The sequence below is a fragment of the Capsella rubella genome, unplaced genomic scaffold (assembly GCF_000375325.1).
Source record: "Capsella rubella cultivar Monte Gargano unplaced genomic scaffold, Caprub1_0 scaffold_8, whole genome shotgun sequence".
Classification (NCBI taxonomy): Eukaryota; Viridiplantae; Streptophyta; class Magnoliopsida; order Brassicales; family Brassicaceae; genus Capsella; species Capsella rubella.
In genome coordinates this window covers 856,873-884,715 of record NW_006238916.1, presented here as the reverse complement: position 1 = coordinate 884,715, position 27,843 = coordinate 856,873, and the positions used below count along the sequence as shown (strand labels likewise).

The 27,843-nt window shown below is 36.3% G+C and overlaps 9 protein-coding genes and 2 non-coding genes across 15 annotated transcripts; 6 read left to right on the top strand and 5 right to left on the bottom strand.

Annotated features, from left to right (window-relative positions):
* The first annotated feature begins 1,806 nt into the window (after positions 1–1,806).
* On the top strand, positions 1,807–3,809 carry LOC17875076 (heat stress transcription factor A-4c). Of its 4 annotated transcripts, none has more exons than XM_023777275.1 (3): positions 1,807–2,041; positions 2,425–2,698; positions 2,798–3,809. In XM_023777275.1, the coding sequence occupies exons 2-3, from the start codon at positions 2,483–2,485 to the stop codon at positions 3,611–3,613; spliced, it is 1,032 nt and encodes a 343-aa protein (XP_023633043.1). In that variant the 5' UTR covers positions 1,807–2,041; positions 2,425–2,482; the 3' UTR covers positions 3,614–3,809. The 4 variants fall into 4 exon arrangements, with proteins under 4 accessions (XP_023633043.1, XP_006280755.1, XP_023633050.1 ...); XM_006280693.2 differs by having other exon boundaries at positions 2,422–2,698; XM_023777282.1 differs by having other exon boundaries at positions 2,406–2,698.
* A 99-nt stretch (positions 3,810–3,908) lies between these two features.
* TRNAE-UUC lies at positions 3,909–3,980 on the bottom strand. The gene has a single exon. It is a non-coding gene; the product is annotated as a tRNA-Glu (tRNA).
* A 118-nt stretch (positions 3,981–4,098) lies between these two features.
* LOC111832007 (protein STICHEL-like 4) lies at positions 4,099–8,251 on the bottom strand. Its single transcript, XM_023788042.1, has 6 exons — positions 5,880–8,251; positions 5,587–5,806; positions 5,132–5,509; positions 4,634–5,051; positions 4,490–4,553; positions 4,099–4,406 (listed from the first exon to the last, which is right to left on the bottom strand). The coding sequence occupies exons 1-6, from the start codon at positions 7,665–7,667 to the stop codon at positions 4,305–4,307; spliced, it is 2,970 nt and encodes a 989-aa protein (XP_023643810.1). The 5' UTR covers positions 7,668–8,251; the 3' UTR covers positions 4,099–4,304.
* Positions 8,252–11,050: 2,799 nt separating this feature from the next.
* LOC17877084 lies at positions 11,051–12,831 on the top strand. Of its 2 annotated transcripts, XM_023790298.1 has the most exons (2): positions 11,051–11,501; positions 11,553–12,831. In XM_023790298.1, the coding sequence occupies exons 1-2, from the start codon at positions 11,051–11,053 to the stop codon at positions 12,731–12,733; spliced, it is 1,632 nt and encodes a 543-aa protein (XP_023646066.1). In that variant the 3' UTR covers positions 12,734–12,831. The 2 variants fall into 2 exon arrangements, with proteins under 2 accessions (XP_023646066.1, XP_006281637.1); XM_006281575.2 differs by having other exon boundaries at positions 11,051–12,831.
* A 191-nt stretch (positions 12,832–13,022) lies between these two features.
* Positions 13,023–14,390, bottom strand: LOC17875325 (ubiquitin domain-containing protein 1). The gene is made up of 4 exons (XM_006282147.2): positions 14,333–14,390; positions 13,586–13,708; positions 13,389–13,508; positions 13,023–13,286 (listed from the first exon to the last, which is right to left on the bottom strand). Exons 1-4 carry the CDS (start codon positions 14,373–14,375, stop codon positions 13,216–13,218), a joined length of 357 nt encoding a protein of 118 aa, XP_006282209.1. The 5' UTR covers positions 14,376–14,390; the 3' UTR covers positions 13,023–13,215.
* Positions 14,391–14,591: 201 nt separating this feature from the next.
* TRNAG-UCC lies at positions 14,592–14,663 on the top strand. The gene has a single exon. It is a non-coding gene; the product is annotated as a tRNA-Gly (tRNA).
* Positions 14,664–14,813: 150 nt separating this feature from the next.
* On the top strand, positions 14,814–16,530 carry LOC17876467 (ras-related protein RABA1c). The gene is made up of 2 exons (XM_006281025.2): positions 14,814–15,198; positions 15,940–16,530. The coding sequence occupies exons 1-2, from the start codon at positions 14,978–14,980 to the stop codon at positions 16,367–16,369; spliced, it is 651 nt and encodes a 216-aa protein (XP_006281087.1). The 5' UTR covers positions 14,814–14,977; the 3' UTR covers positions 16,370–16,530.
* A 202-nt stretch (positions 16,531–16,732) lies between these two features.
* On the top strand, positions 16,733–18,852 carry LOC17876226 (WD repeat-containing protein 53). Its single transcript, XM_006280633.2, has 10 exons — positions 16,733–16,889; positions 16,977–17,073; positions 17,141–17,202; positions 17,290–17,352; positions 17,448–17,507; positions 17,587–17,643; positions 17,746–17,788; positions 17,868–17,945; positions 18,035–18,462; positions 18,559–18,852. Exons 1-10 carry the CDS (start codon positions 16,788–16,790, stop codon positions 18,646–18,648), a joined length of 1,080 nt encoding a protein of 359 aa, XP_006280695.1. The 5' UTR covers positions 16,733–16,787; the 3' UTR covers positions 18,649–18,852.
* A 276-nt stretch (positions 18,853–19,128) lies between these two features.
* On the top strand, positions 19,129–20,752 carry LOC17876635 (receptor-like protein 55). Its single transcript, XM_006280477.2, has one exon. It carries the CDS (start codon positions 19,340–19,342, stop codon positions 20,591–20,593), a length of 1,254 nt encoding a protein of 417 aa, XP_006280539.1. The 5' UTR covers positions 19,129–19,339; the 3' UTR covers positions 20,594–20,752.
* A 127-nt stretch (positions 20,753–20,879) lies between these two features.
* LOC17875554 (60S ribosomal protein L11-1) lies at positions 20,880–22,417 on the bottom strand. The gene is made up of 5 exons (XM_006281114.2): positions 22,333–22,417; positions 22,123–22,230; positions 21,951–21,993; positions 21,667–21,862; positions 20,880–21,250 (listed from the first exon to the last, which is right to left on the bottom strand). Exons 1-5 carry the CDS (start codon positions 22,333–22,335, stop codon positions 21,052–21,054), a joined length of 549 nt encoding a protein of 182 aa, XP_006281176.1. The 5' UTR covers positions 22,336–22,417; the 3' UTR covers positions 20,880–21,051.
* A 1,567-nt stretch (positions 22,418–23,984) lies between these two features.
* LOC17876845 (probable LRR receptor-like serine/threonine-protein kinase At5g45780) lies at positions 23,985–26,871 on the bottom strand. The gene is made up of 11 exons (XM_006279534.2): positions 26,678–26,871; positions 26,465–26,600; positions 26,290–26,361; positions 26,073–26,216; positions 25,916–25,987; positions 25,764–25,823; positions 25,612–25,685; positions 25,377–25,523; positions 24,935–25,273; positions 24,457–24,848; positions 23,985–24,308 (listed from the first exon to the last, which is right to left on the bottom strand). Exons 1-11 carry the CDS (start codon positions 26,787–26,789, stop codon positions 24,015–24,017), a joined length of 1,842 nt encoding a protein of 613 aa, XP_006279596.1. The 5' UTR covers positions 26,790–26,871; the 3' UTR covers positions 23,985–24,014.
* Between the last annotated feature and the right edge of the window lie 972 nt (positions 26,872–27,843).

The following is a 27,843-nucleotide window of genomic DNA, read 5'->3' as shown; positions in this document are numbered from 1 at the left end:
TTGTTCAATTAGTATTTGTGTACCCCAATTTGTTGATTTGTTTGATTAGTGTTATATGTGGTCTGCATTAAAAGAATTTAATGATGATTTTTGCATTTGATTTGATATATGGATAAGAATTAAATATGGGCCTTTAGTGGGCTTATTGTTAATCTTTTTGTTTAATGGTGTGCTTTACTTTACATGTCAATAAAAAAATAAAACAAATATATATTTATATATATTTAATATTAAATTAAAATTTTATTTATATGTTAATTTTTTATTGGTGGAAATTTTTATTTATTTATTTTTACCATTTAGGATTAATTCTTAGAGATTTTTAAGATATAGATTTTAATAATAATATTAACATATATTAAAAGATAAATTAAATAATTTTTATTGAGCTATTATTATGATTATATCTAAGACATATCCAGATTTTTCCTTATAATAATCTTATATAAATATAGGTTGATGAGCCTCTTCTCTACAACTTACAAGCTTTACAAAAATTTGATTTGTTTTTCATAGTTTTTAAATTTTTTTTGAAGAAAATGGTTTTAATTTATGTAAGAACCTTATGCAACAAAACATAAATATATTTATCCATACTCAACAAAGCTATGTTTTGCTTATATGACAAAGTTTATTAAGGACTTGACTAAATTGCATTGTTCGCTGCAGAAAGAGGAACTTCAGTTTAATGTTGGAACTATTGGCGAAGATACTAAGCAGGAGGCACTACGACGTATCGGTAATTGTAAAGGTAACAACCAATAGACACCAACGCAGCCTTATGATTATAATGAGACTAAAATCAAATCATTCATATACTCTACAAGTTTCAGACCAATGTGTTACAAATGCTTTTTCCATTTTCTAGGAGTTGCTTTTATTGATTTTGATGACGCCGCCGCCGTACTAATTGTGAAAGGAGAAAACCTCAGTGAGCAAAAGATCAAGAAAAAGTTAAATAAGATTTTGAAAGGTGGAAGAGGGTTTTCTTGTTTTGGTTTTTAAATAATATTTGGAGATTATGTTTTATGCGGTTTTGTCGATCGTCTAAGCTCTGATTAGGTGCTAGACATTCAGATTGACGTCTAAACAATGGGTTTAACCACATAATTACATAAACTTGCATATAATTTATTTTAGTGTATATTTCCAATCTTGAACTAAGTTTTATATTCATTAAATATAAATAAAAACATTCATATCTGATTCGGTGTAAATTAAATAATGGTTTACCTAAATTTTGTTTAGTATTTAATATTATATATTATTAAAAATATTTTTATATAACTTTTATGTATGATATCATATCTTAAATATTATATAATATAATTACTTAAACTACGTAAAATCGCTGAAATTCCTGTTAAGAGTTTGAGATATTAAACACCATATCACTCTTTACATAGCGTTAAACGCTTTCTTACACACTAGTTATTAGTCAATTTTATCAAATTTTTCAACAAAAGAGTATTCAAAAGAAGTCACAATTATACCTATTATAAAACTGAAACATCATATTAACAGATAATATGTTTAAACAATCATCATAATTCATAAGTCAAAAAGACAAAACAACATAATTTATTATTTTTTTGTCGGACAAACTACATTAACTTCCCCAAATGTTGTAAAATTATGTTTTCAGATACTGTATTTATTTATTTTTTTGTCAAAATTTTTATGTTTTTCATAATATCATTATTTTAGTAATTAATAGGAAAAAATAAAATAAAATAAAGAAAAGAAGAGTTGATAATAGTAAACCACCAAACCCGTCTTTTTGACACAACTAGTTGTTGTTGTTGTTGTTGCCATTCTCATACGCGCTTCATCAACCTTTGGAAGAAGCCAAATCAAACCTTACAATCCTCAAAATCTCGATTTTTTTTTCTTTCTTTCTCTTTTGCTTTACGTTCTCTCAATCCATGTTTCTCTGAAAGGTTGTTCCTTTAATTAATCAAACTAAGAGATGAGGCTTTGAAGATTGTTTTTAGCATCAATCGCGATCGAGTCAAACAAATCTTTCTCCAGTCTTCATCTGGTACGCTTTGACCAATTTCCCAAATCAGAACACATGAGATGAATAGAAATGTTCGAATTGTTGATTGATCCTCCTGTCTGATTGGTTAAAGAAGCAATTCTCTGTAGATTTGGATTCGAATAGATTTGGGGATAAGTGAAGGTTTTGGCTTAAGGGTTCTTTTTAGATTCCTTTAAAGATTTGGTTTGGTAGTTAATTTGCTACAAAGGTGGAAACTTTTTTAGTTTCTCCCCCACACAATCAATTTCGAAGCTTTGTGAGGGAAAGAAAGTCTTGGTTTTTATTGCCCTTTACTCTGGAATTGTAAAAATTCATGCTTTGAATGATTTGATCCCCAATTCTGATCAATGAGTTTGATTTGAAGCTTTTGTTCTATCCAGCAGACAATAAGGTCTGAATCAAGGAAACTGGAATTTGCGGTTTTGGTTTCAACTTCTTGGGATGGATGAAAATAATGGAGGTTCAAGTTCACTTCCACCTTTTCTTACTAAAACATATGAAATGGTAGATGACTCGTCTTCTGATTCGGTTGTTTCTTGGAGTGATAACAACAAAAGCTTCATTGTCAAGAACCCAGCGGAGTTTTCAAGAGACCTTCTTCCGAGATTCTTCAAACACAAGAATTTCTCGAGTTTCATCCGTCAGCTTAATACATATGTAAAGTTCTCAGCTTTTTTTAGCTCATCACTTTGGGGTTAGGTTCTTGCTGCATCACTTTAATTAACCTTTTTGTGTTTTTTTTGTTTGTTTTCGAAGGGTTTTAGAAAAGTTGACCCTGAGAAATGGGAATTCTTGAATGAGGATTTTGTTAGAGGTCGACCTTACCTTATGAAGAACATTCATAGACGAAAACCGGTTCATAGCCACTCGTTATCGAATATACAAGCGCAAAATCCGTTGACGGAATCAGAAAGACGGAGCATGGAGGATCAGATCGAAAGACTGAAAAAGGAGAAAGAAGGCCTTCTAGTGGAGTTACAAAGCCAAGAGCAAGAACGTAAAGACTTTGAGATGCAAGTAACAACACTGAAAGATCGGTTACAACATATGGAGCAACATCAGAAATCAATAGTGGCATACGTTTCACAGGTTTTGGAAAAGCCAGGACTTTCTCTAAACCTCGAAAACCACGAGAGAAGAAAAAGAAGGTTACCAGAGACTCCTCTTCCTGCAAGCCGGTCACACGTAGAGCAAGTCGAAAACTTAGAATCTTCTCTAACATTTTGGGAGAATCTTGTATCGGAATCATACGAGAAGAGCGGTGTACAGTCATCAAGCATGGATCTTGATGCAGCTGAGTCAAGTCTAAGCATGGGCGATACACGACCAAAATCATCAAAGATTGATATGAACCTAGAGCCTCCTGTTACCATTACCGCAGCTGCTCCGAAAACAGGAGTTAACGATGACTTTTGGGAACAATGCTTGACAGAGAACCCTGGATCAACCGAGCAACAGGAAGTTCAGTCAGAGAGAAAAGATGTCGATAACGATAACGGTAATAAGATTGGGAACCAAAGGACGTTTTGGTGGAATTCAGGGAATGTAAATAACATTACAGAGAAAGCTTGATAATAGTGAAAAATGAGGTTGTTGTAAAATAGTGGTTTTGTTTTGCTTCCACTGAGATTAATGTATTTACTCTGTTTCTGTAAAAATCCAAATCTCTATTGTTTGAGATAAGAGTAAACATAGATGCTTACTCTGAACTGATTCTTGCATTTATATTTCAGTTATAATTTACAGAGCCTCGCGGTTTTGTTTTGTAGCATATGAATGGTCATAAAAGAGTTATAAAAGGATGTCAAAAAAAAAAAAAAAAGAGTTATAAAACAAAACAAAAAAAAATTAATAGGAAAACAAAAAGCTCCGATGCCGGGAATCGAACCCGGGTCTCCTGGGTGAAAGCCAGATATCCTAACCGCTGGACGACATCGGATTTGATGTTAAGAGTACTTGTATTATAAGTTTATACTTTTTAAAACAATCGAAATGATATTAACAAACAATGAAGAGATCAATGGACTCTTAAGTGACGAGTGACGACCACTTAATCCTTTACTTAAATTAAAATAACCTAATCATTAACCCTTAAGTTATAGATGAAACAAACAATGAAGAGATCAATGAACTCGATCTATCTGATCACCATTTTGATAAAAATGATGCAACATTTGAATAAAGATGAATAGCTACAAAGATTACATTATGATCAAAGATAACTAAGAAGAAGAAGAAGACGAAGAAGCAAAAAAGGAGAAACCTATCTAGGAGGAGATCTCGTTGATAGACATTTCCCACAAGAGACAAGCTTCAACAACGAATGTAATCTTATTTTTCTTGTTCTCATCTTCAATCTTGATAGCTACAACAATTCAAAATTTCAATTAGAAATCATAATCATACAATGAACACTAATGTTTTGAAAAAGAAAAATTGAATCTTTACCTTGCGACGAGTGTATCTCGACACTTTCCAACATATCAAGCTTCTTGATCTTGGTTCAAGTCTCCTGTAAAATCAACATATTATCAAACAAAAGATTTTAAAAAAACAAATATAAGGAACAGCTTTTGTGGTTAGCATTCTTACAAGTTCTCTTGTTCAAGCTTATTTGCAATCAAGACAGCTTTGTGTTTAGACCAACTGTTTCCTTCAGCTTGCTTGATCACTTGAGCCAAAGAAACTTTTCCTTTCACAATGCTCTGGTGGTTCTGATTCTGGTTTTGACTCGCTTCCAAGTGTTTCCTTCTAACTCGAGTCATTGGAGATTCCGGTTCAGCTACTTCGATTATTTCGCTTCTTCCGCTTTCGTGGTATCTCTCACCATTGCTTAAACCTTGAAATGGCGACAAAACGACGTTTTTCAGATCTTTCTTTGACTCGGTTCTGAACTCTAATGTGACTGGAGATCCAAGAACTGCCTCAAACGCTCTCAAAATGTGATCTTTGAAATTCTCGGCTGTTGATTTTGCTATTGGTGAGTTAAATATTAACTGCACCGTAGGAGCTGCAAAGAAAAAGAAGTTAGAATCATCTCATAAACCTTTTTACCATATGATCACTGCTCTTATATATCTTTACATTTACCTGAGCCGATACTAATCGAAAAGATCTTTCCTTCTTTATAAAGAAACTCTTTTAAACCGTTAACTCGAAGTTTCTCGATAACAGTTAACCAAATATCTTCAACCGAAGGTCGATTTATGCAACCGATATCTTGCTTACTACCATCTCTTCTTGTTCCAGCTACAGCGCTGTTTGAAGGATCCGAATCCGTCAATGGAGTATGGTTAAAGCTAGCATCAGCGGACGAACTATGCGGAAGCAAGTACTGTTTGTCAGGAGCTAGCTGGAGTAATGCAGCAGTAAGCCAGGTTAGTTTATCATTCGATACTCTCAACTGTTTTTCTGATTCAGATAAAGTTTTCAAAGCTTGTTTCAGCTTATCCATATCTTCTTTTGACACTGCAACAATGAAATCATTCGTTAATTACAGTTACAAATACTTCTTATTTTAGGATGAGGCAATGTTTGAAACTCACGTGGATGTCGCCGGAAAAACTTTCTTTTACATTGATCTTTGGTGAAATCGTAGCTTCCGGCTAGTATATCGGTTATGACAGTTGCAAGCTGTGACATCAAAGCTAATGGTTCTAGACCAGTTTCCATTATTATTCTTAGGTTCTTTACGGTGTTGACAGTATCCGCGGATAAGGCTAGATCAAGAAGATCAACCAATTTCTCATCAGAGATTAACCCAACCTGAAAAAAGAACATAATGAGAAAACATGCCAATAGAAAATGTTCTGATCCTTGCAAAAGTTTTGATCTTTACCATTTCTTGAACCAAAGGAACAGAGATTCTTGTTCCGAGCAAACTCAGCTGCTCTAGAGTCATTTCCGCATCTCTCAAAGAACCATCTGATCTCGAAGCAACAAGCTTCAGTGCGTCTTTATCGATATCAATCTCTTCTTTTGATGCAATCCGTTGCAAGGAATCGATGATATCCACGTCTTTGAGCTTTGGGAAAAAGAACTTCTGACACCTCGAAACGATAATGTGAGGCAAAACATCAAGACCCGAACATACTAGAATGAAAACCACACGACGAGGTGCTCGGTCCACGACTTTTGAAAGTGCATTCCAACAATCTGTTGACATAGTATCGCAATCATCGAATATGAATGTAAGATGCTGTCTTTGCTGCCGATGAATGATCATTTTATCGACCAAATTCTCAAAGTCGAATTTTTTAACAGGACCCATTTCCCGAATGTACCGGTTCTTACCATCATCATAAGAAACACATGAACTGCATACACCGCAAGGCTTTGATTGTTCTGCAGAATGGCAATTCAACGCTCTAGCAAAAGTCCGAGCACAAGATGTTTTTCCGGTTCCATTTGGACCGTGGAATACATAAAGAAGTCCAACTCTTCGTTTAGCAACAGCATTAGATAGAGCTTGTACCACCAGATTCTGTCCCAAAACATCCGGGAATGTTCTTGGAGCGTACTTCTGCGTAAAACTTTGATGCCACCGAGCATTTTTTCGGCTGCTCTTCTTACCAAAGTCTGAATCTTTCTCATTCTTGAGCAACTTGTCGGCGAAAACACCCAATTCGCCTGAGTAATCATGCACCCATTCTTTATTATCTGAACTGTCAACTAAAAGAGGTAAAGCCTCATGATCAGAGAAGCTTGAATCAGACAACATTAGCATATCATTTTCACCTTTCTTTCCTTTAGAATCAGACATTCCACAAGATAAACTCCTACCAGCTATATCAAGAAAAGTTTTGCCTCTATGATGAATGCTCGACCAATTAAACGGTATTCCACAACCGTTTCTCGGAACAGCTCCACTCATGTTCTGTTCTCTCTGTCTACCTCCTCCTTCCTCATACCTCTCACCTCGAGGCACCGAGTTAGAAGCAATAGACATCTCACTCTCATTACCAACAATGTCTCTAACATTAACTCCCCGTCCCGCTCTCCTCCTCCCTCTAAACTTGCGTCTTTTACTCCCATTACCGCGCGGTCTAACATTACAAGAAACCAAATCATCACTATCACCACCTCCAACCTCGTTTAACTGATCAGACAGAGTCTTGACAATAGCCTCATTGACCTTACTGACCCTATCTTTCGATCCTGATTTCACAGAAGCAACACTATAAACCTCATTAACATCTCCTACCCTATCTTTCGAAGCAACACTATAAACCTCATTAACATCTTCAACCCTATAACTCTTCCTACTCGACCTATCAAACTTTTCATCAGAAGGAGTCACTTTAGATGTCCCAAAATTCACAATCGGAGACGAACCAGACAACCTAAGACCAGATTTCTTAACCAAACTCTGATCAACAGATCTTCTTCTCCCCTCACGTGAATCCTTATGATCTTCTTTCAAATTCGGGCTCGCTGATGGGTCTCTAAGTGATCTTGATCTCTGGAGAACGACAAGATCTCGCATAAGAAGAGACCGGTCGGTTAAAACCGGACTCTGCTTGTTGTTGTTGTTGTGCATATGATTCTTCAAATGAATACAGTTGGTTAAGTGAATATGGTTACGAAGATGCTCACCGATGTCTCCATTTGCAATAGACATACTCATGAATATGATGATCACAAGTGTTCTGTTTTCTTGGAGAGAATCTTGTCCAAGTCTCTATAGAAGAACCAAATCGAGCTGTATCTCATTTTCTTCTGCGAAAATCTTAAAAACTTTCCAAATTCGAAAACGATTTCACAGACTTTGGTAATATCCCTAATTCTCTCCCCCAAGATTCACTCAACTTGCCATATCAAAAAACAATTACCAAAAATCAAAACTTTAAGAACCCGTTTGAACAAAAATGTAAACTTTTCGAGCCTACGTGCTTCTTCTGGTACACGAAACTACTAGAGAGTTAATAAGGAGTTCAAAACCAAACCCAGAATGCTAAAATCTAAAAAAGCTCTGTTTCTTTATAGAAAAGATTCAAACTTTACTATTGAGAGACCAGCAAACAAACAAACAAAAAAACGCTGAAGGGTCCGTTTCAAAGATAACACAAGTAGGGGGAATAAAAGAAGAAACGAGAACGACACCGTATTCAAAAGCAGTCACAGATGTCTCTCCTCTATTTCTTTCTTTCTTTACCAAAACATTCACATGTAGAACCTGAGTGAGAGGTTTCTCTGGAGAAAGCGATGTTTTTTGGCAGGAAAAAGCTGTTTTCGAGTGTAGAGAGAGAGAAGGGTTTCGAGTTTTTTCACTGTTGAGAGAGAGAAAGAGTGGGAATCTTGAGAGAGAGAGAGTTTTTGAGATCTGTGTACGGACACGAACACAGAGGCAATATGGAGAGAGAGAGGAAGCAGAGCACATTGCCAATAAAGCGGTTTGTCCGTTTCCCGTAAGTGTAACAAATACATAAAAATTACATTTTGATTTTCTTTATTGTTTGGTTGAGTCAATAAAGAAAGAAAGAAACACAAAACAAACAGAGAGACCAAAGAGTTTGCAGCACATTACATTTGAATCGAGCTGTTTCATTGTTTGTATTATTGGTAGTTAAGTTATGATGTGATGGGTGATGTTTTGTACCTCTGAGCCGTCGTCAACAATACACAAACAGACAAATTTGCACTTCTACCATTTTCTACCGTCCAATACGATTGCATTATAACAGTATTGAGATAGTGAGAAGAACTGTATTATTTTATGGTGAAAGTCTAAATTTAGGGGGTTTATTGGATTGGTTTCATTGATTTTGATGGATTTGGAAATCCAAACCAAAATCATGTGTTATTCAATTATTGATTTTAAAATAACTATCAAAATCATCTATTATTGGTTGTATGATTTATAAATACTAGTTAAAATCTTATGTTATTCGTTTAGTAATTTGTTTTGGATTTTAAAATACACAGTATGTTTTAAATGAATTTGAAATGATTTGATATTTGATAGTGTAAAATGATTTGACAGAGGATTCAAATCCAAGGATAAAACATGTTATTTCAAAATTCATGTATTTTGATTTCATAAATAATAAAGATTAACAAATTCTAGAAGGATTTACAAATCAATAAACCAATAACACTCCTTTAGTCTTTTATGGGAGTTAAATATTTTTCATATTAATATAGTGATAATTCAAACATCAAATTTACTTTTCTGAAAAAATTGGAAGGTGTATATTCAAATCACAACTTCTATTTTTATGCTGTATGTGGTTTGAAGTCAGATAATATGATTTACAAGCTTAAATAAGTATATACTTTTTTGTGGATAAAAGTACTGATATTGTTTTCCAATGACATGAACCAAATTTCCCGTTACTTAACAAATAAAAATGCTAAAACTATCAACTTCACAAAGATAATGAAATGAAGTTGATGTTAAACATATGATATATATAAAAAAGAAAATATAATAATAAAACTAGCAATTGTGATATAAATTACAAACGATGTGAAAATTAGTGCAAAAAAACTGAAAAGACATTCCAGTCTATAAAACTAATAATAATGAACAAGCTAAACTTCTTATCTTAGGAAAATTTTGTTAGCTAGCTTTTGTAACAAATATAATTCATGTTGATTCAGATGGACTTGAGAGATTTCAAAAAAAAAAAATTAATAAAGGGAAATTAAAAAATAGGTTGCGATGGTGGTCAATGACACATGTGAGCACATTTAATTTAGAGATGATTAACTTGTTCAACTTGTGTGGTTTGCTAATTCTACCATTGTTAATTCTGTAAACTAACATGCATCCAAGAAAAAGAAAAATACTAATTACTTTTGAGTTTCGATCATATAACTGATTAGTGTTAAACAAATCGTTTGTAAATTGTAATTGGCTAAATGTTAGTAAATGCTTAGCTCCAAAATTCAAGGAACAAAAAGACATGATAACTTGAGAGACCATTTCTGACACACATTGTTTTTCAAAGTTTTTGCTATTCTCAATAATTTTTATAGAAATATGTGGAGGGAGGGAATCATTTTAAATCAAACCTTGTGACATATTTTTGTTGTTTAAAAAAAAAAAAATACATCTCTAGTTTTTCTTGCCATGATTTATTTTGTAAATCTTATTTTTTAAAGTAATAAGCAAAATACTTAGATCATTTTGTTCACAAATCCTGACTGTACACTTGTTCCTCAACCACCACGTGTCACCATCTCCCACTTTAGATTCCCAACTATACAGAGACTGTGTCTTCTAAAAATATTGAATATGAGAGAGTTAAGACCATCTTCAATAGGGGTATCTTAGCCTTGAAGATGCCCTAAGCAATTCGTTCGGTTACACTAGATCAAATATTAAAAAGCCAAGACAAGTGCATCAGAAGGTCATCACAATTTCAATTTCATTAAGACAAGTCACAAGTGCAGTAGAAGACATGACATAATAATCAGTTGATCTTTTCTATATATTGTTTATAGAACAACATTATAGTTTTGAGTAATAGAACAATTAAGGTTCTAATTCTACAGATTAGGACTACAAGACTCGGATGTTGTAAAATTAACATCAACTTTTGCAATCACAACATTACAAAAACCTGACATAACTCAGATTTCGTTCAAAATCACTCCAAGAAACGTAATATTATGATAAGATGCTTGGTCAAGAAACGTAATATTGTGATATCTTTGGAAAACAAAAACTTAAAAAATGGTATCCTAGATCATTTCTCTATTATCAATGAACTCTAAACTGTGTCACACAAAGTCATTTTTAATTCTCTCTTTAGTTTCAGATTTTTAGTGCCTAAAGGATAATAACAGCAAAGTCAATGAATACCAAACCAAACCATTTTTATACGAATTTTTGGGCTAATCGGAGACTCGGAGTAATAATATTTTATAATCACAATGAGCTGGTTGTGTCGGTCGGTAAGGTCAATGACTAATATCGGTAACACCAATTAGGTAAAAATACTAATATGATTCATATAACAACATAAATCTCAGATACAAATTTCATCTGAGAGAGCCACTAAAATGGACCAACAAAACGAGAGAGTGAAGCAATTCTGCAACCATCCCTTAAGATACGTAAGAATGAAGCCGGACAACGACACAAGCCGGTCACGTAACTGCGATGGATGTGGTGATGATTCTGGCTACGGATATAACTGTGGACGTTGCAACATCCAAGCTCATGTGTCATGCATTGGTTGGCCAGACATCATCAACCACCCTTGTCACTCCAGACATCCTCTCAAGAAAGTCTCTCCCGAGACAATCGACTATACTGATGGTAAATGCCAGTTTTGTCGAAGCCCACTTGTTGATCTCATGTTCCATTGTTCTGTATGTAACTTCAGTGTAGATTTGAGATGTTGGTTAAAACCTGCACCGCTTACTATATATCAAGAGAAGAGCCATAACCATACGTTAACTCTCATGGCTAGAAAAGATTCATTCACTTGTAACGCTTGTGGTCTTGTTGGTGACCGTAATCCTTACGTTTGTCTTGAATGTGATTTCATGCTACACAAAGGTTGTATCAATTTGGCTCGGGTGATAAACATTAACCGTCATGACCACAAGATTTCTCATACTTATCAACTCGGTCACGGGGATTGGGAATGCGGAGTTTGTCGCAAGAGAATGGATTGGACCTTTGGAGCTTTCTCTTGCTCACGTTGTCCTAGTTATGCTGTTCATTCAAAGTGCGCCACAAGAGAAGATGTGTGGGACGGGAAAGAACTCGAAGATGATCTTGAAGATGAGGAAGAAAAAGATCCATACGAGGAAATAAATGAGAAAGAGATCATTCATTTTAGTCATGATTTACATATTTTAAGACTTGTTGATGATGGTATTGCTGCTAGTTATGAAAAGAAGCGGTGCGACGCTTGTGTAATGCCAGTAAGTTCTGATACATTCTTCAAATGTGTGGAATGCGAGTTCTTCCTCCATAAAGTATGTGCCAGTCTTCCCCGGAAGAAACGAAATATCCTGCACAACCACAAACTTGATCTCCAGTATGGTGATGAGTACTCTGGCAAGGATTTCGAGTGTACATATTGTCAAAAACATTTCGATGGTTTCAGGTACAAGTGCCTTTCTAACTACGCATGTATGCATTTGACAATTATGTTAGATATGCGGTGCAGCACCATTTCTGAGCCTTTTCAGCATGAACTGCATCCGCATCCCTTATTTCGTACCTCGAAAGAGCATAAGACATGTGGAGCATGTGGTGAAGATTCAGAGTATGTCTTGAGTTGTATTGCTTGTGACTTCGCTTTAGGCATGGAGTGTGCCACGTTACCAAGAAAAGTGAAACACAGATGTGACGATCATGTTTTATCATTGCATCATGGTGCTGGAAGCTCCAAGGGTCAATTGTGGTGTGATATCTGCGAGGGAAAGACAGATCCAAGCGTATGGTATTATAGTTGTGATGATTGTGGTGTCACTCTCCATATCGATTGTGTACTTGGAGACATGAATTACTTCATGCCAGGGAAAAGATACATGGGAGGTGAACTAGTATCCAACGATGGTATGACTAGACCTTTCTGCATAGTTTGTGAAAAGCGTTGCATGTTCCCTTTCTTTCTTAGGGGTATATCTTATTCAGATAAAACTGTTGTGTTTGCTTGTTCAAGAAAGTGTGCATACCGAGGCCACAACCGATGGGAGGAGTGGTATAGTAAAGTTAACACTTTGTAATGAGTACATCTGAAAGGTCCACAACTCTTATTCCAGGAAAGGGGAAGCTAGATGATCTATGTATGCTTCATATCTTCGAGTATCCTATTTAGGGATACTCCTATTTTTCTTTTGGACTTGGGATTCTTCTAAAACTTTGAGTTCATTTGTATTTTCGATCCTATTGAAATTTGTGTAATTTGCATCACATAGTTGTCAAAAGAAAACATTCCATTAGATCATATTTTTACACCCAAAAGAGTTCATAAAACCTGACTGTACATCTCTACATCAACTATCACGTGTCACCATCTCTGACTTTAGATTCCACCAGTAAACTAACTATACAGAACGCTTGTACTACTAGTGTATCATTTCTGTTCTCTATCAATTGGCTAGAAGTAAAGAGTATGAGAGACTTACTTCAGATTCTTCTAGTCTACTTTGCTTCTTCTTCTACTACTTCTACTAAGCTTTTCTTGTTGTGTCAATGTTCATGGAACTTACTGTCCCTCCTCTCTAATCAGATTCGTTGGCTCACTGAGAACATACCTAGGAAGCTCATATCTAGCACCTGCATTGATTAAAAGTAAGTTTGTAAGGTAACAAAACAAAACAAAATTTGAAAAAGAAAAAACTAATCAAATTAATGTGCGGCAATTGTGTGTTGGCAAACCTCTTTCATCCCAACACAATGTTAGATCACGATTCTGGACAATCACGCCTGCACTTTCAACAATAGTCTGTGCTAGTTTCAAGTCAGCTTCAGCAGCAGCTCGAAGCGCCTCCCATATCTCTGCTTACCAGTAATTTCAACTCTGTTTCCAAATGTGCATAGTGCAATGCATATTAGAAAGTGATTTATATAAATACCTCTCTGACCACCATAGTGTGGAGAAGTGTCCCAAAACTCCTCACGCATATTGACAAGTTGTGCCCTTGTGATTGGCTCAGTATGTGCCCACGGTTTAGGTTTCCGAATTTTCTTCTTTCTTACTGTGTCAACATACCAAACTCATAAGAGAATGATACAGTATAACTACCACCAATCCTAAACCAATTATTTCAGTAAATTTACATCAAAATATCAGCACAATTTCGATTTCAACAAGACAAATGCAACACAAGGCAGAACAGAAGAAACTGGTGGTTTTTGTGATAGTCATATTTCAATCACACCACTGATAACAATTTTACTCTGATCATCTTATACACATAACCATCTACCCTATAAACAGTTCTCTCAATAACAACAACACAAATGCAGAACTGAAGAATCTGATAATCTTGTGTATTGTCACAGAACTAAAGAACAACCTTTTTTGCAATTTTAATCAAACCACTGATAACAACTTTCTCTCATCGTATAACACCAATTCTAATCAACAATTAAGAGCATTCTAAACTGAAATCAGAACAGTACATGTTCAAGAACATTCCAAATTCAGAACAGTCACATTATCAAGATCATACTAATTCTGAAAACTGTGGTCTTATCAGCTTCAAACATTTGCAATATTTTTACGAATCACAACGCAATATCAGCGAAAATTCTGCGAACGGAGCGAGAATCTCAGCAGACGAAAGATACTTAAAAGAGTGAGAATCGATTTTACTTACCACCTCCTTCATTGTTGGCCTGAGAAGATCCGATACAACCCATCGTCGAACCGACGGAGACGATAAAAGTTTCAAGGTGGTTACGGCGGGAGAATCGCCGGAGAGGTCTTCAAGGTCAATTCCGTTTTGACTCTGAAATTAGTTTGTTAGACTTGAAAGAGAAAGTGAAACAGATACGATCTCTCTGTTTTTATACTTGCCAGTTGCCACGTCATACAATTTTATAATATTAAGCGTTACTTGCATTTGCTAAACGTCAGCGTCTGTAGTCCAACGGTTAGGATAATTGCCTTCCAAGCAATAGACCCGGGTTCGACTCCCGGCAGACGCAATTTTTTATTTGCATCAATTTTAAACGAAATGACGAATATGTCCTCGCTTTTAAACGCTTGAGAAGGGTGTTTCAGTAATTTATTACACAAATGGTAGATTTTTTTTTCTGATAAAGACACCACAACACAGGTCCTTTCTCTTTCTCTTTTGATATTTTCAATTCCGCGTCTTTCTCTGTAGAAATCGAAAAGATCTTGACAGAATCTGAAATTTCAAATCTCATTTTTTTTTTCATTTCAAATTAGAGCAGTCTTTTACGATTTCTTAAGGGTTTTGTATTGAAGTACGAAGCTTTGAAAAGGAGATAAATCAATGGCGGGTTACAGAGCTGATGATGAGTACGATTACCTTTTTAAGGTTGTTTTGATTGGTGATTCGGGTGTGGGCAAATCCAATTTGCTTTCGAGATTCACCAAGAACGAGTTTAGCCTCGAGTCCAAATCCACGATCGGCGTTGAGTTCGCGACTCGTAGTTTGAATGTTGATGATAAAGTCATCAAAGCCCAGATTTGGGATACTGCTGGTCAAGAAAGGTCTCATCTTTTTCCAGCTTACATTGTTCATTTTTCTCGATCTGGTTCCCTTATGGTGGAGACTTTTGTTTTGTAGTTTAGGGTTTAGATCTCTGTACATTGGTTTAGATTCATCGGCTCTTTTTTACAAGTAGAGATCTGGATTTGTATGTGATTCTGTGTATGATTAGAAAGTCATTAGCTTTATCTAAATTCTTCTGTTGCTTTTGCTAAGAATAGTTTATGTTAGAGTGCTTGATTGGTATCAATAACTTCAATTCTACGATTCCTTAGCTTTTCTTTCTCAGATTTCATTAAAGGTTCTTGAGCCATTCGGATTAGTTTTTTGAAGCTTTATACTTAGTCTGGATCCGAAATTGAAAAGCTTCTTGCTTTGTATTGTTTGTTGTTATTGTTTTCTCTGATCAGTTTCTTGAAGCTTTACTTTCTCAGGCCTTTTCTGTTGTTTTTGCTGATGTGTTTTGGTAAGAGAGCTTGATTGGTTTCAGTAGGATTCTTAACTCTTCATTTGTAGCTTCACTTAGTCAGCTTTTGAATTGGAAAGCTGATTGCTTTGTATGATATGGCTCTTCTCCAATTCTCTGATCATTTTTGTAAAGCCTAACCTTAGCTTGATTTCGAAACTGAAAAGCTTCTTGCTCTTTGTTTAACATTTTGATTCTTGGTTTCTTGTTCGCTTTAACTATGTTCTGATGTCTTGGTTAACTTAATTCTTGTTTTCTTTGACAATGTTTGAATTAGGTATCGAGCCATCACTAGCGCGTACTATCGAGGAGCTGTTGGTGCTCTTCTTGTGTACGATGTAACCCGACACTCAACATTTGAAAACGTTGAGACGTGGCTAAAAGAACTCAGAAACCACACTGATCCAAACATTGTCGTCATGCTCGTGGGCAACAAATCTGACCTTCGCCATCTCGTGGCTGTTCAGACAGAAGATGCTAAATCATTCGCAGAGAAAGAATCTCTCTACTTCATGGAAACCTCAGCTCTAGAAGCCACTAATGTCGAGAACGCTTTCGCGGAAGTCCTCACTCAGATTCACCACATTGTGAGCAAGAAGGCGATGGAAGCTGCTAGCGAATCCGCTAATGTTCCATCGAAAGGAGACAAGATCGATATCAGCAAAGATGTTTCCGCTGTGAAGAAAGGCGGATGCTGCTCTAACTAATGAGAGAGTAGAATTATTGTTAACGACCCTGAGGATCAGTTTTTGTTAACGGTTCTTTTCGAATATGAAGATTGCTTTTAGGTTGATTAATGTCATTTTGGTGTACTTCTGTTACTTATATAATTTTTACCAGTGTTATTGTTTCAAATTGCTTTGTCAAATTTTCAGAACCTTAAATTACATTATCTAAGGTAAAGAGCGATAAAAGAATCAGCTTTGATGATTTCAGTTCGGTATAGTTTCATTATATCGGCTCAATTTGGTTTAAGTTGCACTAAAATTGATTTTTAGCAAAACCGTTGGTTTTATAATATAATATTGGTATAGTTCGGTTAGCTTTTTTTTGTCTATCCCTTATTTGGTTAGAGCTTGAAGCTGAGTAATCGCCGGCGAAACTGAGAGAGAGTGTGACAGAGCTATGGCAATGGAGGAGCCAAGGAAGCTGAGAGGTCACAAATCAACAGCTACTTGTTGTATAGCTTCTCGTGACAGGCCTGGACTTGTTCTAACTTCCGGAGAGGTTTCTGAAACTTACTTGATTACTTTTAATTCGATGATTTTAGGGTTTTACGAAGAGGAATTAACAATTTGAAAGATGGATCATTAGGATGGTTGCGTTTGCTGGTTTGATTTGCGGTGTAAAGATGTTCAATTCATCATGGACGTTGGAACAGAACCAGTTTCGTCTCTTTGTTTCAAGACAGGTTCTTGTCTTACTCTCTTTCAACTTCATCTCTCTTTGTTTCAGTTTGGTGATTGATTGGTTTTCAGGTAATGAGGACATTCTCTATGCTTCTTGTGGAAACGAAATCAAGTCTTTCGATGTTCATATGGTAATTCAAAAAGATCGGAACTTTGATAAACTATAAACAAATGTTCTTCAGTCAGTTTAAATCTTCTTGCTTTCTGAAATTTTATAGTCAAGTGTTAATTCTTGGAAGCCATTAGAGAGTTTTAATTACAACAAAGACGAAGTAAACCAGGTAGTGTTCCTTCTAAAAAACACTGACTATCTGAGAAATTTTCGAATTTACCTACGATATCCATGTTGATAATCTTTTGATTTTCTTGATTTTAGGTTGTATGCAATGGAAAATCATCTTTTCTTGCTTCAGCAGATGATTCTGGAGATGTTAAGGTACACTCAATGTTTGTTCGGTTACATTAACATGATATTGTGGAACATTTCTCGGTTTGATTAGTTTGCTTGAACACAGATCATCGACATTGGTCAGAAATGCCTTTACAAAACCCTTAGGGCGGGTCATACAAGTGTATCCTTACTTCGTTGTTATAGACTTATAGTCCCTCGCATCTGTGAAATTTCTATCCTTTAAAGATCATTCTTAAGTCAATACCTTAATATGACACTGAAGATATGCAGTTCTGTGCAATTCATTCCATGGAGACCTTGGGAAGGTAACTCTAACATCTTGATATGATTCTGTTATTATGTATTTATCTCTTGAAGGTTTCTGAAATGTGTAATGTCATACAGTTATAACTGGTGGACTTGATTCGAAGCTTGTTTTATGGGATTTCTCAAAAGGTCGCTCGCATAAGATTATAGACTTTGGTAAAGCCTATACCATTGATACGGGTTTCTTTTGCCTTGTATATATGCTGTAAATCTGCATTAACAGGTTTCTTCTGTGAATCTTTCAGGTTCTGATACACATAATAACTCAGGACAATGCCTAAACCCTGCATTTGTTCACTCGATTGCAATCCCTGAAATGGACATGGTTGATAAGTTAGACAAGATATGCGCAGTTGCTAGAGGTGATGGAATCGTCGATTTGATCAATATTGAATCAGAACTTACCCGAAAAGGAACATCATCGAAAGGAAGCAGCAGCAGTAGCAGTAGCAGCAGTGCGATCAAAAGGGTTTGCTTAGATTACTCTGTTGGTGGACACAATGCTGCTGTGTCTTGTGTCGCTTTTTCTCTGTTTCAGGAGAAAGGTAGATTCTTGATCTCAGGTGGTAATGATAAGACGGTCAAAATATGGGATTGCTATAAATGTCTTGATCCAGACAACAACAACAATAACAGAGATTTCCTCCACTTTAATATTAACCTAAGCAAAAAGGTAAGTTAACTAAAGCTCTGAAAGTTCTCTTTTGTTATTTCCACTTCTTCAGTCTCTTTTGTCTGATTCTGACATCTATTGGGGATTCTTGAACAGGTGAATTGGCTTTGCACGAATCAATCTGATTCTGAGAATCTTGTTGTTTGTGACACCACCAGAGTAGTTAAGGTTTACTCAATCTCTTGATTAGGCCTGATTGATCATGAAATGACTGAAATATTTATCTTTGTTTCACATTGTTATTATTGGATTTTCTCAAATGGTTGCTTGATCCACAAGTTAGTTATTATTGTTTTCTAATCATCTACATTTTCATGTTAATAGAAAACAATTTTGTAATCATTTTGTTGACAAAAAAAACCTCATGGTCATGGATTACATTTCAACTAATTTTTTGAATTGTTAAATTCTTTTACTATCAACTTTATTACATACCATTTGTTTGTGTTTTCATTCAATTTTTGCCTAGATCAAAGTTTTCAACCAAAACTTTTATCAATGGGAATGTACAAAAAAAGGTTATCCGTAATTAGATTTTTCTTGTCCCCATTTAAGAATTTGGTACAAAGTTGAAATCCAATTTACTTTTCAATAAATTATGTTATAATCCTAAGTATAAATCCACAAAATAGTAGTAATTCATACGATTAATACTTTTGGGAGTTACACACACACACATGTGAGTGATCGAGTTCTTCTTACCATATACTATTGTTGTTGTTGCTATTTTCTTGGCATGTACGTCTTAAATGGTAAAGACATCAGATTTTCTAAAGCTCTTTGGTAAAATTGAGCAGCCTTTAACTATCGCACAAGACCCTTCTTTCAAATTCCAATCTTTCGAACATTCCTAAGTCTCTCTACTCTGCTTTCCACTATGAAACCGCCGTTGCTCCTCCTCATCCTCCTACTTGCCACCGTCTCCGCCTCTCCACTATACCCAAAACAGCTCAAGGCTCTCCAGTCTCTCAACATCTCTACACCAACCAATGATCCCTGCAACAACAACAACAACACCTCCTCCTCTTCCATAACTTGCGACGACGCTTCTCCATACCGCCACATTACCTCTATCTCCTTCACAAACTGCCCCTCCAATCTCTCTCTCACCTACAAAACACTCAAACCTCTCTCCATATCCCTCCTCACTCTCTCCTTCACAAACTGCCCTTCTCTTCCACCTCCACACCACCTCCCACACTCACTCAACTCCTTCTCCGCTGTCTCCTCCTTCCTCCACAACCGTGGCCGACTCTCCGGCCTCTTCCTCGCTCGTCTTGTAAACCTTCAAACCCTCAAAATCTCCTCAACCCCAATCTCAACCTCACGTCGTCTTTACGTAATCCTCGGTAATATGCATAAACTCACTTCCCTCACAATCTCAAACTCAAATCTCTCCGGCTTTCTCCCTAAATCTTTCCACTCAAATCTCACACACATAGATTTATCAAACAACTCACTCAAAGGCTCAATACGAACTTCCATTACTCGTCTCACAAACCTCAAGTCTCTAGATTTATCTCATAACTCTCTCTCCGGCCAAATACCAAACACAATAAAAAACTTAACCTTTCTAAAAACCTTGTCTTTAGCTTCAAACAAACTCTCAGGAACAATCCCAAACACACTCTCATCGATTCCTGAACTTACACATTTGGATCTTACCAAGAATCAACTAAACGGCACCATTCCAAGTTTCTTCTCCGAAATGAAGAATCTCAAACACTTGAACCTCGCTGATAACTCCTTCCATGGAGTTTTACCATTCAACGAAACGTTCATAAAAAATCTCAACTTTTTCGAAATCGGAGGCAACGATGAGCTCTGTTACAACAAAACTGTTCTCTCCTCGAAATTGAAACTGAAGGGTATTGCTCCATGTGATAAATACGGCTTCCCTTTATGGTCCCCGTCCCAAAAGGAGGAAACTTTGTCAGGGGAAAACGATTACGGCGATTACGACGGTGAAGGAGGAGGAAATGAGAAGGAGACTGAGAAGGTGAAGGAAGATGAAGAAGAAGAACACAATGGTTCCAAAAAGACACTGTTTGGTCTCGGTATTGGTCTTTTCTCGCTTGTGTTCTTAATCCTCTTACTCTTTTATCTTTCTAAAAGGTGTCGTTGGATTTAAACAAACAAAAAGGTTTGATCTTTACCTAAAGAGTTCCAGAGATCTTCATTAGGGTTCTTTCGAGTATAAATCACACCTTAGATGATTTATTATTGGGTTATTAGCTATTCTCCAAGCGTTATGTAATTCATATTTTCCTGCAAGTATGGTTTAGCACTATTCGTGCGTGAGCGAAGGTAGTGTTCATTACGTTAATTTACCAGTAGAACATTCCTATAGGTTCCTGAAGTGAAACATGTGAGTTGCTGAGCTAAAAGGGCAGTGAAATCAAAGGAGATGCTTTGGCTTCAAGTAAAATAAAAATTATGTCTCCAAGGTTTTTGGAAGATTTTGATTCTACCAAACTCATGTCAAAAAAGGTTTTACTACAACAAGAAAATTCTTTTAAAATCCAAAGATGACAAACTTTAAAACAGGCTAGAATCAACAAAAATCTTAAAAAGATCAAAACACTTTGTTTAACCAGTGATGTTCTGAGACTTGTTGAGAATAACTCCTTCATACTTGACCTGGAACCATTTCATGGCATCATCCTTGGTTACTCTGTGTTGAATACCAACACGGGCCTTGCATCTACGGCGACGAGCCACACGGTATCCTGGGCGTTCTAGGACAACGTAAAAGTCCATTCCATAGATACCGGTAGAAGGGTCATACCTAAACACACAAAATAATAGATAAGAATGACAGAGAATTTACAACTTTTAATAAAGCAAAAATCTAGATTACAGAGAAACTAGTTTAACTCAGTTTCAAATCGTATGAAGCAAAACATTCATCTTTTACTAAACCAGACAGTAATCTTCATATTTTAACGGGCTCATCTAGAATCCATTCCAAACCTATCATTCTTCGAAAGCCAGAGTAAATCAAAGAAAAATGTAACATAGAACAAACACCAATGAAGTCTTCCTATCATTATGACTTAAATGCACAACCTCCCATATTTGGAGACTAAACATTTAGATGCAACTACAATACTCTTCAACCTATACAGAGTACCAAAATCTTTATGCAGAGCAATTAAAGAATCTATTTCAAGGATATGTTTATAAAATGAATTTAAAACTTACTTGATTCCAAGATCGATGTGCTCTTGGATACCGAATCCAAAGCAACCAGTGTCACTAAAGTTCCTCCTAAGAAGCTCGTACTCCTTAACCTTCAAACCACTCTCAAGAAGCTGCATAGCCTTCTCACCTCTCACAGTCACATAGCACGCAATCTTCTCATTACGCCTAATACCAAAAGACCTCACAGTGTACCTCGCTGTTTAACAAAAACCACAACATACATCAGATTCAAAAGCAACACAAACTCAAAATCATAGAAACTTAAATCTCTGGCATTAACATACCCTTGGAGAAGACAGGGGTTTGACCACTGAGCTGTTCCAACACCTACACATAATGACACAAAACTTATCACTAAACATTTCCCCAGTAGCTTCTACTATAATCTACATTCCATTGATTTAGACTCAGCACAATGAAGTGGAATCGTATAAAGTATAGATCTTTTTCAATTACCTTAGAGGCACGAGTGAGACGATCACCACTCTCACCAACGGAGATGTTGAGAACAAGTTTCTGAACCTTAATGTCCCTCATGGGGTTCGAGAGCTTCTTCTCCGACGCCTGAGAGACAAAAAGAACAAAACCCAGACATTAACACATTGAACAAAACACATTTTCATCGAATCGAGCTATAGACACAAACGAAGATGAGTAGAAAATTACCATTTTGAGGAGATCAAAGCCGAGCTAAGAGATGAAGCAATGAAAGAGTTGCGGAAACGAAACTGCGTTGAGTGCGAAGTGAGAGGAATTATAAGGGTCGGCTACTTAGGGTTTCTTATATCATCGCAATGACGATAGTATCCCTTTGGATTATCAAAATGGTTTAATAAAGGCCCAAGTTACAAAGCCCACGACAATAACATATTCTTAAGGACAAGTTACAAAGCCCACGATAATAACATATTCTTAGGCCCATGTTTTAAGGTCTTTTCCTAAACCGATCTCGGCGAACCGAAAAGATTATTTTTTCTATTAAGAGGAAATGAGTTTGGTCAATATGTGTCAACTAGTTCAGCTGTAACTTTTTTGTAGCTGTAACAGTTTTATGACAAAACAACATTTGGAGACAGACACTTGGACCTCTAGGTTCATACCTCCTTCACACTGTTCCACTAAACCTTTCAGAACCTTTAATGAGACATCATTGGTCTTATGTTCAGATGTGGCTGTGTACAAAGCAAAGCCAATTCCACTACTTCCTCCAACACCAAATCATCAAACTCTCCCTTCAAATCTCTGTCCACCATTTCTGCAAATCTCTTCTCTGCTTTCAATGTCCTTACCTGATCCAACACAAATCAATGGTTTTGATTTGTGTTTTCTTCTTTTGTATAAGTGAGTTAGTGACTCTCTTCCAATGGCACCCAAGGTATTACACACAAGTTAATATATGTCTTTCATTACTGTTACTATTGTAGTAGAAAGAGCATTACTATTAAACATTCAAACTATACAGTTTTTTACTTCATTATTTCTGTTTATACTGTCGATAAGAACATGGATACCACATTACTGATCATTTAAAACATAATTAACACTTGAGACATCATTGGTCTTATGTTCGGATGTGACTGTGTATAAAGCAGCCACTGATCATTTGAGACATAAATAAAGAAGTATACTTCATAAAAATAAAACAAAGGAGAGTTGAAAATAAGCAAAGCACTCTTCCTCTTCTTCTTGTTCACATCCTCAGTTTCTTGCACTATCGCTTTTGGTTGCTTCCTCAAGGCCATGCGATTTTAAACGCATATGCTGCCGACTAGAGAAATGCTCGGTGAAACTTTCAAGGCCTTGGCCACGAAGATGTTTACATGATATGCAAAACCAGCTAGCAGATTCACCAGCTTCAGTGCATGTATCCTCCTCATCAAGTGCCCTTGAATTTGTCAGAATCAAGCTTTCCCAGAGGATGGAGTCTTGTTGAAGAGAAGAATATGAAAACGGCCTGAAAAGGTTGTATCCACTCCGAGGTACAGAGAAGCCACTCGGGTCGCATATGCCCAAAATATTAGCTGGGGGTGAATTCTCGGACATCCTCCTAGACATAAACGACACAATGTCTTTGGAACCTTGGTGGCCATGGCAAAGTTGGATTCCAGTGGAAGAGAGCGCTTGAAAGAGGTGACCAGGTATGCTTGATAGATTGCCAACGGCAGTGATGGTGAGAGGATCAGAGTAGCCATATTTAGCCAAATCCACTACTTCCTCCAACACCAAATATATAGTGGTAGACGGTAAAAGTGTGTTTCCTCAAATCCACTTTTATTATAGAAAAAAAAAAGATAATTTACAATTAATGATAATGGAAACAAAACCAAGTTAATACATTTTTTTAAGTTTCATCGTGGTCCGGAGAGCTCAATGGCTTCAATAATAAAAGAATGATCATCATGACCATTACTGTAGTTCCTAGAGACACTTGGACCTCTAGCTTCATACCCTCCTTCACACTGTTCTACTAAACCTTCTAGAACCTTTAACACTTGAGACATCCTCGGTCTTAAAGTCGGATGTGGCTGTGTACAAAGCAGAGCCAATTCCACTACTTCCTCCAACACCAAATCATCAAACTCTCCCTTCAAATCTCTGTCTACCATCTCTGCAAATCTCTTCTCTGCTTTCAATGTCCTTACCTGATCCATTACAAATCAATGGTTTTGATTTAAGTTTTGTTCTTTTGTATAAGAGACCTTCTTGGTCAATATAAATCAAGTAAAGTTTCTTGCTTTATGAAAATGACTAAAAGAATATGACAGAAAAGATTGAATCTTCTTTACTTACCCAACTCAAAATCATTCCTTTTCGAACTTGACCATTGCCTTGATCAATCATCTTATGACCTGTTATGAGTTCAAGAATTAGTACTCCGAATCCGAAAACATCAGTTTTCTCAGAGGACTGTCCAGTGGAAAGGTACTCAGGAGCAATATGTCCAATGGTTCCTCGGACTGCAGTTGTGACATGTGAATCTCTCTGGTCTAAAAGCTTTGCGAGACCAAAATCACCAACAATTGCTTCAAAGCTCTCATCAAGTAGAATGTTTGCAGCTTTGACGTCTCTGTGAATAATCTTTGGATTGCATTGCTCATGCAAGTAAACAAGACCTCGAGCTGCGCCAAGCGCAATGCTTATCCTCCGATTCCAATCCAGAGATGGTTTTTCTACATAATTGTCTGAAACATGTCTATCTTGTAAGGAACCTTTTCCATTATATATATATCGAAAAAATAACAAAACAAGAAATGTTTTCATTGAATACCTCTCAGGCGATCAGCTACACTTCCATTTGGCATGTACGGATACACCAGCATTCTCTCTTCCGGGGTCATACAGAATCCAAAGAGTCGTAAAAGGTTACGGTGAACAGCCAAGCCAATCATCTCTACTTCAGTTTGAAACTGAACTTCTCCTGTATAATTAGGATCTTTCAATCTTTTAACCGCCACCATAGTTCCATTTGGGAGATATCCTTTATAAACCATCCCGAATCCTCCTTGTCCCAAAATGTTCTTTGGACTAAAATTGCTTGTCGCAGTTTGTATCTCGCGGAAACTGAACCTTTTCAGATGCCCAATTTCAAATTCGTAGTCTTGCTGCACTAAGAAATCCATAAAAAGTAATGCAGATTTCAGCAACGTCCTAGACATCTACTGTAAATGACAAACAGAATAAAGATTTTGAGAGACTATAGTAATGTGTACCGTATGATCTTGAGAGACGTGATCGATGCCAAAGCACCCAAAAGAAGAGTAACATTAGAGAGACGATAAAGGCAACAACAATGCCAAATGCAAATGAGAGCACTAAGCTGTGATGTTTTCTAATATCCTTTGTCGGCAAACCGGTCGCTGGAGATCAAATAACCACATGTTAAACAATTCACGTACTACATAAAAAAAAAGTTTAATTTGGCAGAGAATTTTCGGTTCAACATACCATTCCTCACAGGTGTAGAATCTGAGCAAAGCTCTTGGGAAGCTGGACCACAAAGGAATGCATTTCCTACAATCCTACAACAGAAAAATTAATCAAGAAGCTTTCACATGCATTGAAATAGCTAATAATCATGCATCTTTCGAATATCTTACCTGTAATCTTTTGCTAATATATTTGGAGTTGGTCCACTAAGATTATTGAACGATAGATCCCTATTCAAAACCAATAAAGTAAGAAGCATTATACAAAACAGTAAACCTCAATATACTGTAATGTTAGGTAGAGGTCGTAGAGCAAGACATACAAGAAAGAAAGACCTGAGAGGCCAGCGACAAGGTGAGGGACTTGCCCGGATAAAAGATTCCTACTAAGCCGCCTATAAGACTTAAAAAGAGACTTGTAAGATGATAACAGTAACAACCATTAACTACTAAACCAAGAATCATTAACATCAAACTCACAAGTAGTTTAAGTGAGTTAAGAACCCTAACGTAGCTGGGATCTCTCCACTAAACTGGTTTCCAGATAGATCAAGTGTCTCAAGCTCAGAAAGTTGGCCTAACTGAGATGGAATTGGACCTGTTAACTGATTATTCTGCAGTAACCTACAAAAATTACAAGTAAACAACAACACATTCTTGAATTCCAAGATTGACTAATCACAAGTGGTTTACTCACAATGTATGAAGATGAGTTAATTCCCCAATACTAGTTGATATTATCCCTGATAACCCTTTACTAGCCATCTCTCTGCATTAGAACATTCAATAAAAACAAATTCAACTTTGCAATAACCAAAAAAACGTTTCACAGAGACATTTAGTCAAACAAGTGATGCGCAAAAGATACTCACAGAGAAACCACAAAACCTTCAGAGGAGCTGCAACCAACCATGTTCCAAGTACAAGGATCAACAGAGTTTATATCCCAACCAGACAAGACCTCTTTCTCATCTTTCATCTTATTCTTCACTGACATTAAAGCAGCCACTACAACAAAAAACAAAAAAACTGAATCAAAGTTCAAACCTTTCTTCACTATAAAAGAACTTGAACTTTATTCACACCTTCATAGTTAACACCCTTTGGAGATAAAAGACTATCCATAGCAGAAACAGAGTCAAGAACAGAGTAACAAAACCAGATTGCTAAAAACAGAAACTTTATCAAAATCTCCATCTAAAGAGAGAAAGTAAAGAAATCCCAAGACTTCAATGTTATCTTATTCCCCGCAATTATTTTGTTTGCCCTTTCGTCTAGGGCAGACATTAAAAACATTATAAATACCATTAAAAAGACAAGCTTTTTTGCATTAAATTTATCTACAAATTGAATCGGGAATGAACGAAGAAGACGAAGACAAATTATAAAAAATTGACGATTGTAGCAAATGGAAGCGGGAAAATCTCGAAATTGTCAAACCATTGTTCCCTTGTCTTCTGCCCTTCAAGACTTTTTTTTGTCTGACTTCAACAGTGTCAGTGAGAGTAGATCCTCTGTTATCAAACCTATGATAGTAATGGTACAACCACACACTTGAAACCTCATCTGATTAATTAAATCAATCAACGGCTTGATTTATGCTAATGTCACCATTGATACACAACACAAGTCATCATTTTATACTCGAGAGGAGATTGTTAAAGTCCTTATACTAGAATACTAGATTAGACTTTAGAGAATCAAACTAGAGATCCATGAAAACACAATACATAGTAAGGAACTAATAGTTACTTAACCTCCAAAATCCAAGCCTAAAAAGAACTAAACAAGTACCAAGGAAGTTACTACAGAAAACCAAAAAACGGACTACTTTCAGCTTCGAGTGAAACAAAAGGCAAATATGATTCCATGACCAAGTCCCTGGCTTTTTTGGGGAAGACGAGATCGTAGTATTGAACTTGTGATGATACTCCTCTTGTGTTACCATCGGAGTTGCAGGTACGAAGGATCCATCTGATCTTGATGCCCCTGAAAGTGTCAACGAACGCATCGTTCTCTAGCAACAGATATCCATCAACTCCATTATATGTGTCTAAGCTGACCCTGTTGGAAGTGGAAAGAGTGATTTTGGTGTGCATCATGGAAATTCGTGAATGACAAGAGTCATATTGGTTGACAAATGAGTGATTCCTTTCTGAACAAATCCCCAGATGTAATCGTTTAGCTTTTCGTTCGGTGAGCATGAGTTAGCAAGCATAGCACCGCAACAACCAGCCATCACAGCCGTGGC

What these genes read in the sequence shown, in the direction of transcription:
- LOC17875076 (XM_023777275.1), top strand. Translation starts at nt 2,483, where the DNA reads ATGGATGAAAATAATGGAGGTTCAAGTTCACTTCCACCTTTTCTTACT. An exon ending in TCCGTCAGCTTAATACATAT is followed by an intron (nt 2,699 to 2,797) that starts GTAAAGTTCTCA and finishes TTGTTTTCGAAG; the next exon opens with GGTTTTAGAAAAGTTGACCC.
- LOC111832007 (XM_023788042.1), bottom strand. Translation starts at nt 7,667, where the DNA reads ATGAGTATGTCTATTGCAAATGGAGACATCGGTGAGCATCTTCGTAAC. An exon ending in TTCCTTTGGTTCAAGAAATG is followed by an intron (nt 5,807 to 5,879) that starts GTAAAGATCAAA and finishes TTCTTTTTTCAG; the next exon opens with GTTGGGTTAATCTCTGATGA. An exon ending in CGAGATACACTCGTCGCAAG is followed by an intron (nt 4,407 to 4,489) that starts GTAAAGATTCAA and finishes GAATTGTTGTAG; the next exon opens with CTATCAAGATTGAAGATGAG.
- LOC17877084 (XM_006281575.2), top strand. Translation starts at nt 11,051, where the DNA reads ATGGACCAACAAAACGAGAGAGTGAAGCAATTCTGCAACCATCCCTTA.
- LOC17875325 (XM_006282147.2), bottom strand. Translation starts at nt 14,375, where the DNA reads ATGGGTTGTATCGGATCTTCTCAGGCCAACAATGAAGGAGGTG. An exon ending in GGCCAACAATGAAGGAGGTG is followed by an intron (nt 13,709 to 14,332) that starts GTAAGTAAAATC and finishes ATGTTGACACAG; the next exon opens with TAAGAAAGAAGAAAATTCGG. An exon ending in ACACTATGGTGGTCAGAGAG is followed by an intron (nt 13,509 to 13,585) that starts GTATTTATATAA and finishes ACTGGTAAGCAG; the next exon opens with AGATATGGGAGGCGCTTCGA.
- LOC17876467 (XM_006281025.2), top strand. Translation starts at nt 14,978, where the DNA reads ATGGCGGGTTACAGAGCTGATGATGAGTACGATTACCTTTTTAAGGTT. An exon ending in GATACTGCTGGTCAAGAAAG is followed by an intron (nt 15,199 to 15,939) that starts GTCTCATCTTTT and finishes TGTTTGAATTAG; the next exon opens with GTATCGAGCCATCACTAGCG.
- LOC17876226 (XM_006280633.2), top strand. Translation starts at nt 16,788, where the DNA reads ATGGCAATGGAGGAGCCAAGGAAGCTGAGAGGTCACAAATCAACAGCT. An exon ending in ATGATTCTGGAGATGTTAAG is followed by an intron (nt 17,508 to 17,586) that starts GTACACTCAATG and finishes GCTTGAACACAG; the next exon opens with ATCATCGACATTGGTCAGAA. An exon ending in TTAGGGCGGGTCATACAAGT is followed by an intron (nt 17,644 to 17,745) that starts GTATCCTTACTT and finishes ATGACACTGAAG; the next exon opens with ATATGCAGTTCTGTGCAATT.
- LOC17876635 (XM_006280477.2), top strand. Translation starts at nt 19,340, where the DNA reads ATGAAACCGCCGTTGCTCCTCCTCATCCTCCTACTTGCCACCGTCTCC.
- LOC17875554 (XM_006281114.2), bottom strand. An exon ending in AACCCCTGTCTTCTCCAAGG is followed by an intron (nt 21,863 to 21,950) that starts GTATGTTAATGC and finishes TTTGTTAAACAG; the next exon opens with CGAGGTACACTGTGAGGTCT. An exon ending in CACATCGATCTTGGAATCAA is followed by an intron (nt 21,251 to 21,666) that starts GTAAGTTTTAAA and finishes TTGTGTGTTTAG; the next exon opens with GTATGACCCTTCTACCGGTA.
- LOC17876845 (XM_006279534.2), bottom strand. Translation starts at nt 26,789, where the DNA reads ATGGAGATTTTGATAAAGTTTCTGTTTTTAGCAATCTGGTTTTGTTAC. An exon ending in TTCTACACCTGTGAGGAATG is followed by an intron (nt 25,524 to 25,611) that starts GTATGTTGAACC and finishes TTTGATCTCCAG; the next exon opens with CGACCGGTTTGCCGACAAAG. An exon ending in AAGGAATGATTTTGAGTTGG is followed by an intron (nt 24,309 to 24,456) that starts GTAAGTAAAGAA and finishes GTAATGGATCAG; the next exon opens with GTAAGGACATTGAAAGCAGA.